The sequence below is a fragment of the Syngnathus typhle genome, linkage group LG19 (genome assembly GCF_033458585.1).
Source record: "Syngnathus typhle isolate RoL2023-S1 ecotype Sweden linkage group LG19, RoL_Styp_1.0, whole genome shotgun sequence".
Lineage (NCBI taxonomy): Eukaryota > Metazoa > Chordata > Actinopteri > Syngnathiformes > Syngnathidae > Syngnathus > Syngnathus typhle.
In genome coordinates this window covers 9320397-9332459 of record NC_083756.1, presented here as the reverse complement: position 1 = coordinate 9332459, position 12063 = coordinate 9320397, and the positions used below count along the sequence as shown (strand labels likewise).

The 12063-nt window shown below is 47.2% G+C and overlaps 2 protein-coding genes across 2 annotated transcripts; one reads left to right on the top strand and one right to left on the bottom strand.

Annotated features, from left to right (window-relative positions):
- The first annotated feature begins 258 nt into the window (after nt 1-258).
- On the top strand, nt 259-5349 carry nom1 (nucleolar protein with MIF4G domain 1). Its single transcript, XM_061265273.1, has 11 exons — nt 259-1264; nt 1350-1453; nt 1704-1899; nt 1963-2286; nt 2395-2505; nt 2755-2913; nt 3007-3128; nt 3200-3332; nt 3650-3781; nt 4282-4391; nt 4588-5349. The coding sequence occupies exons 1-11, from the start codon at nt 422-424 to the stop codon at nt 4754-4756; spliced, it is 2403 nt and encodes an 800-aa protein (XP_061121257.1). The 5' UTR covers nt 259-421; the 3' UTR covers nt 4757-5349.
- Nucleotides 5350-5621: 272 nt separating this feature from the next.
- mnx1 (motor neuron and pancreas homeobox 1) lies at nt 5622-8902 on the bottom strand. The gene is made up of 3 exons (XM_061265280.1): nt 8167-8902; nt 6706-6866; nt 5622-6452 (listed from the first exon to the last, which is right to left on the bottom strand). Exons 1-3 carry the CDS (start codon nt 8750-8752, stop codon nt 6147-6149), a joined length of 1053 nt encoding a protein of 350 aa, XP_061121264.1. The 5' UTR covers nt 8753-8902; the 3' UTR covers nt 5622-6146.
- Between the last annotated feature and the right edge of the window lie 3161 nt (nt 8903-12063).

Sequence of the window (12063 nt, the reverse complement as noted above, 5' to 3'; positions counted from 1 at the left end):
TCTCTCTCTCTCTCTCTCTCTCTCTCTCTCTCTCTCTCTCTCTCTCTCTCTCTCTATCTCTCTATCTATCTTTCTTTCTCTTAACCCGCCGTGACTGGATAAAAAGAAGCTTAACGTCGGAGGAGTAGGGAGCCCGCTTGGAGGTGAGCGAGAGAAAAAAAAAGAAAAATACAAAATAATCGACGTCATCACGAGGCGCCGATCACCCTGGCTGCACCGGAAGCACAACATCACGTGATCCTGTGGACGGGGATCGCACGTGTACGCGTTCCTAGCTTTTATTCGCCGTAATTTTGTTCTCTTTTATTTTGTTGGCTTCCTAACGTCATCGTCAGGGAATGTTAGCGTTTTAGAATAGATGCTAGCTTTTTCGCCTTGCGTATTTGAGCACGTTTAGCGGGTACGTTAGCACGTTGGTGCCATGAAAGGCAAATGGAAGTCGCGGGGCAAAGGCAAAAACAACGGCAGCACCGTCTTGCAGAAGTACATGGTGGCGTTGGACGAGTTTGTCAAAAGCAAAAGTGGCGCCGAGGGAACAGATGATGACGCCGGCTTGAGGTCGGTCAATCGCAAAAGCAGGAAGGAGCTGCGCAAGGAGAAGCGAAAGTTGAAGAAAGCCAGGATGAAAAATCACTACGAAGGTCAAAAGACAAATGTGCCTAAGGGCGATGCTGAACAGGCTGTAGCATCTCCTGAACAGAAGGCAACGGGAGGCAACAAGAAGGTCCGAGAAGTGCCCACAACGAGTGCAAAGAAACAAGAAAAGCCCAAAGTGGCACCTAAGAAAAGCAACAAGCTTCAAGAGTCGAGGAAGAAGGCACTTTTGGAGGCCAATGAACAGGAGGACCGTGAGATAAAGAAACTCGAGCGCTATTTGAAATTAAACAAGAGGAAAAACAAGAAAAGCATACCTCAGTCATTTGTGGCTGACGGCCTGGACTACATCCTGGGTGCTCTCCACTCGGGCAATTTGGCCACGGGGACGTACGACAGCGACGACAACGTGGACCTGGCCAAGGACAACTTTGAACGGCTGGACGAGGACAATTCAGATGAGGACTTGGCGAGCGAAGGAGAAGACTTCAAAGATGATGAAGGAGACGACGGAGGAGGAGCTGTAGAAGAAGAAGAGGAGGAGGAGAGGGAAGGGGAGCATGAAGTATCTAGCGAAGAAGAGCCCGAGGACGAGGACCTGGAGAACGAGAGTGACCCAAATGACAACGATGAGCCAACAGAAGAAATGGCAGAGCCCACTACCGACATTGTGAGTTAGTTCACACTACATGTTAAGATCATCACCATCATCATGTCGTTGATTGTTATGGAAATGCTTCGTTTCTGTGATTTAGGCAAAGGGCAAGTACGTGCCTCCTCAACTGCGTGACGCCGGAGGGGACCAGCGCAAAGCAGAGTTGGAAAAACTGAAGAAGAATGTTAAGGGCCTTGTCAACAGGTAACAGCCAAGATGGTGCAAAACCTGCACGCTCGCTGCATTAAAGACGACCGCAACGCCAACAATCCGCCCGCCAAAGTAAGAATGTCGTCATCGGGCCTTTGGCCCGAGCGCAAAAACAGAAAGTAGATGGGATGATGTCGGAGGACAGGCGCCGCGACTTGATGTGCTTTCAGCCGTACGTTCTCAGGAGGTTGGTTCGAAATTTGGGTGTGCTATCGATGGACTGATTTGGGTGGGGCTTCTTTAGGCTGAGCGAGCCCAACATTGCGTTGATCAGCCGCCAACTGGACGCGCTCTACATGAGCCGCAGCAGGAACGACATGAACGAGACCTTGACGGAGGTGCTGCTGGCCGCCTGCGTCACGCCCGCACTGATGCCCGACCGGCTGCTGATGGAGCACGTCCTGCTGCTCAGCATCCTCCATCACACCGTGGGTTTGGAGGTAGGCAGCCAGCACCAAAACAACTTCTTCAAAGCGGCGGGCGCTCACAAACACGCATTCCAGGTCGGAGCCCATTTCCTGGAGACGGTCGTACGCCTTTTCCACGACGCGTACGAGCGGCCGAGCGAGGGCAAGGAGTGCGACAACCTGCTGGCCGTCGTGGCGCATCTCTACAACTTCCAGGTGGTGCACTCGCTGCTCATCTTCGACATCCTGCGCCGCCTGCTGGCGGCGTTCTCCGAGAAGGACATTGAGCTGGCGCTGTTGGTGCTGCGCAACGTGGGCTTCTCGCTGCGGAAGGACGACCCCCTGGCTCTCAAGGAGCTCATCGCCGAAGCCCAGCGCAAGGCGGCCGACGTCGGGAAGAAATTCCACGATCGAACCAGAGTATGTTGACAACCAAAGCCAAGTGTATTTTGTCCGCCTGACGGAAGCCGACCGAGTCGCTTGCCGGGTGCCTTATCCCGCCACTTGACACGCCATTGACATTTGTAGGTGCGTTTCATGTTGGAAACCATGCTGGCCTTGAAGAATAATGACATGCGCAAGATTCCGGGCTACGATCCCGAGCCTGTTGAGAAGCTCAAGAAGGTGCAAAGAACTTTGGTGGGTGAATTTCTAAAATAAATCCTGTCCTTGACAGTGATTCATTCCATCCATCACAGATACATACAATAATGTTGTCGTCTCTTTTGTAGTTCACTCTTTGGCCACCCACCAGGTGGTGACAAAGAGCTGCCTTTACAGACGCCCTGCAAACTGGCTGGCTGGCGGGCGGGCGGGCTTGATTACAAAATCCTTCTTTTGAGACAGTCGCTCCTCAGATGACTTTTTTGAAGGGCTGAATGTTTACAGATCCAACGCAACACGGCAGGCGGCGACCTGAAACTGCGGGTGTCCCTGGACAACCTGCTGTCGGCCGAGCAGGTGGGCCGCTGGTGGATTGTCGGCTCGTCGTGGAGCGGAGCACCCATGATTAGCGAGCAAGCGAATAAAAGCGGCGGTGAAGGACAGGTGAGTGAATTGTGCCCTTCCTGATTGAATTGGGGGGGAGGGGGGTACATGTCAGACGCCTTTGCCATTTTTTGTATTGTTAAACTGTTTCAGTTCACCGCTAAAGTTCTGGAACTGGCCCGAAAGCAGCGGATGAACACAGAGGTCCGAAGGAACATCTTCTGCGTGCTCATGACCAGCGAGGACTATCTGGATGCGTTTGACAAGCTGCTGAGGTGCGTTGGAAGGCGGGCGGGCGGGCTTACGAGGTTGTCTGGACGCTGAAACCTCTTTGGGTCGTGTGAAGGATGGGGCTGAAAGACAAACAGGAGCGGGAAATCGTCCACGTGCTGATGGACTGCTGCCTGCAGGAGAAAACCTTCAACGGCTTCTACGCCGTGCTGGGAGAGAAGTTCTGCGCTCACGACCGCCGCTTCCAGGTGGCCGAGACGTAGTAGCTCAGCAAAACCTCGCGTTGAGGTCCCGTGTGATGGTGTCGCTTTCTTTCATGGCCCTCAAAAGCATCAAAGTGGCGAGCCTTTGAGTGCTAATCAGTCTGCGTGCGAATCGTACTCCTCTGCGCGCTGGGATCTTCTCGCACCCCTCAAACTGTGACCGCAAACAACACTAGTTCCTCCGCGGCCCGACCGCATCGGCCAGCGCCACTTTATTGTCCTTCTGAAAGAGCGCGCCGGGAACGTTTGCGTTTCGCGCGCCAGCTCGTTAGCTTTTTGACACTTGCCGTGTTTATCCACAGATGACCTTCCAGTTCAGCCTGTGGGATAAATTCCGGGAGCTTTCCAACCTTCCCGCCAGGACTTTGAACAATTTGATCCAGCTCGTGACGCGCTTCCTCCAGAACAAGTGCTTCTCGCTCTCGCTGTTCAAAGTAAGGAAGCTGGAGAGAATGCTTTTTTTTATTATATATATATATTGAGAGAGAGAGAGAGCTCAGCCCTCCTTCCTTTCTCACTTCGATTCTTTCTAGTAGCTATTTTATTCCTTCTTTTTGACCTAGAGATTGCCCTACTCTATATATATATATATATATATATATATATATATATATATATATATATATATATATATATATATATATATATATATATATATATATATATATATATATATATATATATATACATACACACACACACACACACACACACAAAGGTGTCAAGTGTGTTTGCTTCAAGCTCTTTATTGTATTGACCACGTCGCTTAATGCTAACGCATAATGCGAAATAGCTGAGAGCGGCTCACAAAACTAGCATAGTTCCACTACCGGAGCCATCGTCATGCAAATTGTGTGCTAATGGGTCAAGCCTTAGTGGGGCTCTGCGCTCTACTGGTTCCCGTTTTCACACGGGTGTGATTTTCCTCTTTTAGGTGATTGAGTTTGGCGAGCTGGACAAGCCCAAGGTGCGCTTCCTGCGTCAAGTCCTGACTCGGCTGCTCACAGACACGGAGCCTGAGGATCTTGCCGGCATTTTTTCCAGGTGAGAGAGCGCTTGCTGCTTTGCTGACTTAAACAGCACCACCGGCCAAGTCAAAGTCAGGGGGAGACGAGTTGAAGCATGAGCATGAAGAAAACCCAACCTTTTCTTGCATTATACTGGCTAGCGTGGAGATGGTTGTGCTATTAATAATGGTGGAGCGAATCATCCCTTCCTTCATTTGTTGCCCACCTGCCAGGATTTCTGGAATTCCCCAACTGGGAATGCTGCGCGAGGGCCTGAAGCTTTTCATCAGCCACTTCCTGCTGAAAAGCGCCGGGCCGCAGGACGCCGCCGCCGCGCTGACGGAGCGCGCTCGCATCGCCGTCAAGGCCATGGAGGCCAAAGAGGCCAAAGTCAAACTGTAACTCCAAACCAAACAAGACCTATAGTTGTCATAACCCCCCAAAAAAAATCACCATGTTGACGTACTAGATTGTGGCTGCTGAGACTTTATACGGGTCTAGAAAATGGGTCATCAAATCCAAACCTTTTTATTCAGGGCTGTAAATGATGAGCGCTTTGAAGCGCAGTGTGAAGAAGTGACACGGCGTGACTAAGCGCCCACCGAGGTGTATACAGTGGGATCAATGGGCTCACTGTGTGCACTCCACACCCTGACTGACCTTTGCGCGGCAGCCTTTACCTGCCCGCTCGGCTCGGCTCGGGTCTGACCCGGGCCTGAACTCGTAGCCGCCGAGGCAAACACGGCGAGAAGATAAACGCCCCGCCGCCCGGGTCCCTCACTAAACAGCCTGTGATAAAAGAATCCAATTGACCCAACTTTATATTTCCTAGATCTAAAAAGTCTGCACACCCCTCTTGCAATGCCTGGAGTCATCTGTTTGTCATTGCGAGACTGAGACAAATACAATTGTTTTCATTGGAATGATATGACAAAATCAGCGGTTATGTTGATCTAGGTTCCCAATTACAACGGTCAATTGAGTCTCAATAGAAAGTCTTTGGGTTTTTTTTGTTTGTTTTTAACAGCGTGTCTCAATGCAAGTCCATTGGTGGTGTGGCGCGAAATGTTTCTTCTTCTTGCTGTTTGCTCACACGGCACGTTTGCACACATCCGACAGCGCCATTAACAGTCATTCCCATGACCCCGGCCTGTCAACGAACAAGGCCGCATGTGTCCTGCCTGCGCTATAAATCAAACCGTCGCTCCAACTCACACGCACACGTATTTTAAAAAACAAAAAACAATATTTATTTGACACTGTTTGCGCCACAATTCAGCATGCCTTGTGTTCTTTTATAAATACAGTACAGTATAGAAAAATAAACGGAACTTTTATTGACATAAGGCGTAACATAAAACAAGATTATTGCTGTCAAAGCAGATGAAATGGAATTCCCCCCCAATGCCAATTTTTGCATAGACATCAAAAGTGGGACAATGCGTATAAATGAGATGAGGATTTTTTTTTTTTATCATAATAGGAAACAAATGAATACATCCCATAGCGATGCCTAATTTGTTTTTGTGTCGTACTATGTTGGCAAAGAATTCCAGGTTACCTGGCAAGTGACAGACTTAATTGCTTGGTTAGATTTGATAGTAGCATTTCAATGGTAATACTCCGATAGAAATGTTTTTGGGCTTCTCTGCACTTTTTGACCTCCACTGATATCACAAAGTAAGGTCGTCGCCTGTGTTGGTAAAGTTTAGTGTTAAATTGCTTCTGTATTTTTTTCCTCAAAATGTCAATGGTAAAAAGTCTCTCCATGCAAAGTCCTCCGCGCGCGCACTCAAGTTTGCGGGCTGAGCTCGCAGGTCCGATTGCGCTCGTCATCCGAGGAACACTCGGAGGAGTTGTAGAGAAAGCGGTCGCCCTCGTCGTCGCTGTCCTTCAAGTCTCGTATCCTGCCGTTTTTGCCCATCGTCGTCTTGCCGCCCTCATAATCCGACTGGTCGCCGTCTTGCTCGCCCTTGTCGCCGCCGCCGTGCGCGCCCTTGCCTCCGCCCTTCAGCTTCTCGGCCTCCTGCGCCGCTTGTTCCTTGGCCTTCTTGCTCCGCTTCCACTTCATGCGACGATTCTGGAACCAGATCTTCACCTAGGGGCGTCATCATTACAATTGGAAGCTTTTTTTTTTTTTTTTTACACCCCCAAAAGCAACCACAGTGGACGGGCGGATGGATGGGTGGATGAACAGACAGAGAGCTATGGATTTAAATCATGGCTTCAAACCTGAGGCCCGGGGGCCATTTGAGGCCAGCAGGATCTTACTTTGCGGCCCCAAACTTGAGGTTTCTTGTTAGTACGGTTATTTTTGACCTCGGAAAAGAGAATGGCGAGATGTGCGCTACCTGCGTTTCGGTGAGCATGAGGGAGGTGGCCACCTCAAAGCGTTTGGGTCGAGACAGGTACTTGTTGAGTTTGAACTGGTGCTCCAGCTCCAGCAGCTGTTGACTGGTGAACGCTGTCCTCGGCCGCCGGCACTTGCCCAGCAGGTTGGATTGCGCTTGGGCTGCTTGTAAACACACACACGAACGCTCTCACTTTCCATGATCGGATGGAATTTTAGAAGTCGTTTTTTAATTGAAAGACTTTGTGTAGGTCAAATGTATCCCAGGTAAGTATGAAAGTGTCCTCCGGATAGAAGATGGACTCTGCCGGCGGGCCGGCTGTTCTTTTTTTTTTTTTTTGCCCCAAATCTGTTAGAAACAAGCGTGGACAAAAAGGGCAGTGTGCGCGCTGAGCAAGTAGCATATCCCCTGTGGCTTTCACAGCCCACCGACACTTTCCCACTGTCCATTATCTGTCCATTTTAGTTCCTTTCCCAAAAATCAGCCATCTGTGTCACCTTGTATATCTCTGCACGCCGTCATTCGCTTCCAATCCCCATTTTTTTAAACCACCGCATAAACATATTTTTTTTAAAAATACAAAACAACAACAAAACAACAGACTGCTTAGTTGTTTTTCAATTCCAGTTATGATATCATTGGGCAAATTCTTCATTATCACAGTCCAAAGCCATGTTCTGTCTCCAAAACATAATGTTAATCTTAAAATGTTGTCCAAGTCTGTTGTCTTGAAATTTCACTCAACTTTGTTTTACATTATTATTATTATTGTTATTATTATTATTATCATCAACATCAAATTTCAACTCCAATAACAAATCTGTTTGAACACAAATAGCGATTATTAATGCAGGGCAAATCAAAAGGTAAATGATGATTTCTTATTCAAATGTGGAACAAGTAACATGAGTCATTTTTACAATTGGGTAAACAGCACATTGTATTAGGTGGTCAGTATAGGCTCAGAGTTGAACCAACCAATTCAAAATAAAATCTTTAAACTTTTATTAGCATTTATTTATCCATTCAAACGCTTAGTTTATTGTTGTATGATTATCCAAAGCGTGCCCTCTTTGCTCAACATATTTGAGAAATACGCAGTTAGTCAATTCCTTATTTTTTGTTTTAGGACAACGGCAGCGCGCTTAAGCTGGACCAATAATAAAAAGATAAGGACATTTATTTTGTATATGGAACCTAGACAAAAAGCTCAAGTTTAATGAAAGCATACCATATACTATTTATTTTCTAAAGAGCAAATTGACACCATAAGTCGCAAATGCCATTTTCCAAGTGCAGGAAAACAGCCCTTACATTCATATTGTAGTTGGGTGCTAAAAGTGGCCTCATTCCATGCAGGTAATCGTCAAGTTAAATAGAGTATCAATTAGCTTTTATAATTTCGTTAGGTAATTGTGCACAAATCAGGGGCTTTATTCCAATTAAGCATGCAATACTCACAGTTAAAGTCTGCCATTTTGGGCAGCATCAACCCGGCGGTGGACACCCGCAGCCAGTGGTCCAGCTGGAAGGTGCTGGCCGTCAGTTTGATGGGGTCGTGGTGGTGGTGGTGGTGGTGCTGCTGCTGCTGTTGGTGGTGGTGGTGGTGCTGATGCTGCTGCTGATGCTGGTGGTGGCCGTGCGGCGGCGGCGGCGGCGGCGGCGGGTACGACGCGTAGGACAAGGCCGCCGGGTGCTGTGCGCTCAGCGCGGCCGCCGAGTATGCGTACATGGGGTGGCCGTAGAGCGCTTGAGCGGGGATCCCTCCGCCGGCGCCGCCGCCGTGAGGGCCGCTCAGGAAGCCGGGCTTTGGAATGAGGCCGTGGGCGGAGATCCGCGGAGGGGACGGCGTCTCCGCGCGCAGAGCGTCCCCGGGGTTGAGCTCGGAGGATGCGGTGGTGCTGGCCGCTCCGGTTCCAGCTCCGCCGCTGCCGCCGCTGCCGCCGCCGCTTCCCGGCGACGTGACCAGGGCCAGCGGGGAGGTCTGCACTTTCGGGGTGTCCGCCGCCAACAGCGCGTCGATGCGAAAGTTTTTCGACTTCTCCATCTTGGAGGGAGACAGCTAAGAGCGACCGCACCAAAGTTGGGACGGGACCGGGACCGGGAATGGGAGCATGCAGCGACGAGCTTGGCGTGACACTTAATGCTCGTCCCGCTTAGACGATTGGCCCTGGCGGGCGGGCGGCCGGCCGCTTGGCCTGCGGGCGGCCTGAGGGAGGAGAAGTAAGCCCTCCCCTCCCCTCCCCTCCCCTGCCCTCCCCTCGTCATTTCCATTAGCGCTCGCGTGCAGTCACGCCTGCATCTTCCAGCCAAAAGACGCAAGCAACATCGTCAAGTCATTCTAACGAGGCGCCGTATTTTACACGAACAGCTTCGTCGTTAATATTCGTTTAAGGAATTAAAGTGCAGCACACTGGAAGGATTTCACACCCCTCAAGGTCACCCGAGGCGCCTTTTTCAAGACACATATTAGTATTATGCATGCATGTCATTATTAATAGGATTTGAAATAGGCTTTCGAATATCAAAAATAAGCACGCAGAAATGGCCAAGTCGTTTTTCCTGCAGGAAACAGCTAGTTGGCAAGCTTTTTAGATTGATCAAATCGATTTGGATGTGCAGGACTTCCTTGTTTTGTTTTCAGTTGATCAAATGAGTTGCAATCCTCTAGCGGATGACCCTCCGAAGGCTGAGCCCAGTTCTTGTTTTATTTCGATTATTTAACATTTGAATGATTTGATTTGGTTACAAATAAAAAAAAGATTGCTTCCTGGAACGTGACCATGCACAGGAAAAGGTTTTGACATACGTACATTTGATTGCAGCAGAAATATGAGGCGGATTTTCATCCATGATTATGGATGATCACATGTGTAATATATGTTGCCGTTTTGTATGTGCTCGGCTGTGAGTTTTAGACATTTTCATTTTGAATATATAATGGTGCTTTATACTGACCAATCACATGTGCAATATATGTTGCCGTTTTGTATGTGCTCGGCTGTGAGTTTTAGACATTTTCATTTTGAATATATAATGTTCAAATGGTGCTTTATACTGACCATCTCGTTTTTATTTCTCGGATTTTCGTTTTTTAAGTGGTTGAAAACAAAACGGAACATTTTTCTATTCCAACCTGAATTATGAATGAATGAATACAAATGAAGAAAAAAAAACTACAAACGCATATACATGCTTACAACAGAAAATATGAATTGAATTTCCAACGCGGTTTAAAATGGGCGACGGATGATTGAGACGGTGCATGGCAAATGATGATTAGAGGCATGGTTTCATGTTCAAATATTCCTTTTCAAAACCAAATGATGAATCATGCTTCAATGTCACATCCCCCAATTGGATTTAGATGACAAATGAAATAAAAGTGCACACACGGGGTAATTGGCCAATGATTATTACCATCCTATAATAACCGTCAGCAGCCGGTGGAGAAAAATGGCATGCATGGACGCGCGAACATGCATGCGAAGGTGACGTGTGAGGGCCCGAACGCATGGCAAATTCAAGTGAACACCGAACCATGCGGACTAAATGACTTAGCCGACGGCCTGCTCATATCAACACGTTGAAAAGAGAACAAATGGAGCGAGGCCATGCAGCGTCCAAATGAATCCAATTCCAATGGCGGCGATTGTGCTGCGCTTGGAATGGAGCGTGCATGTGCAAGGTCTAATAAGCCACTTAAAGTTAATGGAAGAGGGAGGTCACCGCGAGAATTATCGACACCCCCGTTGGCCTTAACCTGTCTACCAATAAAGTGGATTAGTTTTGCACCATTCGTCAGCGCCATGGCCGACGTTTTATTTGCTCGGGGGAAATCAACAAGTCAGCGGCCGCTTTGCAGCGAAAGGATCGCCATTTAATTGCCCACCTCCACGATAAGCGGTAGCTATAGAAGGACGACGACCGACGAGAAAGCTGACATGCATGGATGGATGGATGGATGGATGGATGGATGAGAGAGAGAGAGAGAGAGAGAGAGAGAGAGAGAGAGAGAGAGAGAGAGAGAGAGAGAGAGAGAGAGAGAGAGAGAGAGAGAGAGAGCGAGCAGGAGGGCAAAAGAATATGACTCATTTTTGCAGAATATCTTAATTCAAATGTTTGGGGCAGATAACCAAAACAAAAGCAACTTGGGAAATTGGTTTTCATTTCATCGAATATTCGACCCCACTTATATCGATCGAAAGTATTGAAGCTCTTTGTGACTTTGATGTTGAGTATTTTTTTGTTGTTGTTACTTTGAATATACATTTTCTCGAGAGTAGCTGTCTAGTTTTTATGATTGTCATTTTTATTTCAAAAAGAAACCCCAATAGCATTAATTAAAGTGATCCATTTGGCATTATTATTCGACTGATGCATTTATGTGTTTTCTGTTTTACAATAGAATTCTTTTATGAAATTATCTTTTATTTATGAAATAAAGATTACTGTCTGTTTTCATGATTGTTTTTTAATAATCAGATCTAGCTGCGCATGATGATTGCACAGCCGTCTGCATGCGCCTGCCTAGCTGCTTTAATTTTATTAAATGCACTATGAATATTTCAATTAACGCTGCGGTGAAATATGGAGCCATTTACAATTGGCCCTTACAGATTTATGCCCCCCACCACAGCCACTCACTCGTCTTTTCTTTTCTTTTTTTTACCCATGAGCCAAGAAGAAGAGAAAGGGGGTTGTCTCAAGTCCCTCCACGAGTAGCCCCTTAATGACTTGGACAATTAGATACAATACAAATCAACGTGACATATAGGCATAGTTTACAATGCTTTAATTACAATATGTGCTCATTTTGTAAAGCCAATTCCCACAGTCTCTTTTATCGGCATTTTCCCATTTGAAGCCACAGTTAAATCCTCGTCTGTCAGTTGAGTTTCGTGATGCTCCCGTAAATCTCGGAATTTCATATTTGGACATTCACTGCATACACCCACGACGTTTTCGATCAAATGTTAACTTCATTCAACTTTCATTTTTAGATGATTAAAATCCATCAAAGGGAAATTTGGTCAAAGGCACATTTAAAGACAAAAATAGGAAAAACGTTAAAATGCCAGTAATGTAATCATGTACTACGCATGTACAGAAATAAAATCTAAATTAGAAGTATTCCGTATCATGTTTGATTCCAATTCAATGAACGATCAAATGTAATTATCGATTTGATCCATATTCCTCGATGAGAGTGCGCTTTCATCGGTGGCCCCGTGATGCATTCGGTGTACCTCGAAAGTTTGAAAATTCCAGTCTTTGCAATTGTTTAAGAGTAGCAGTGAAGCGCGCACACACACGTTCGTTTGAATATTATAGAACTATGTTCACCCGTGACAATGA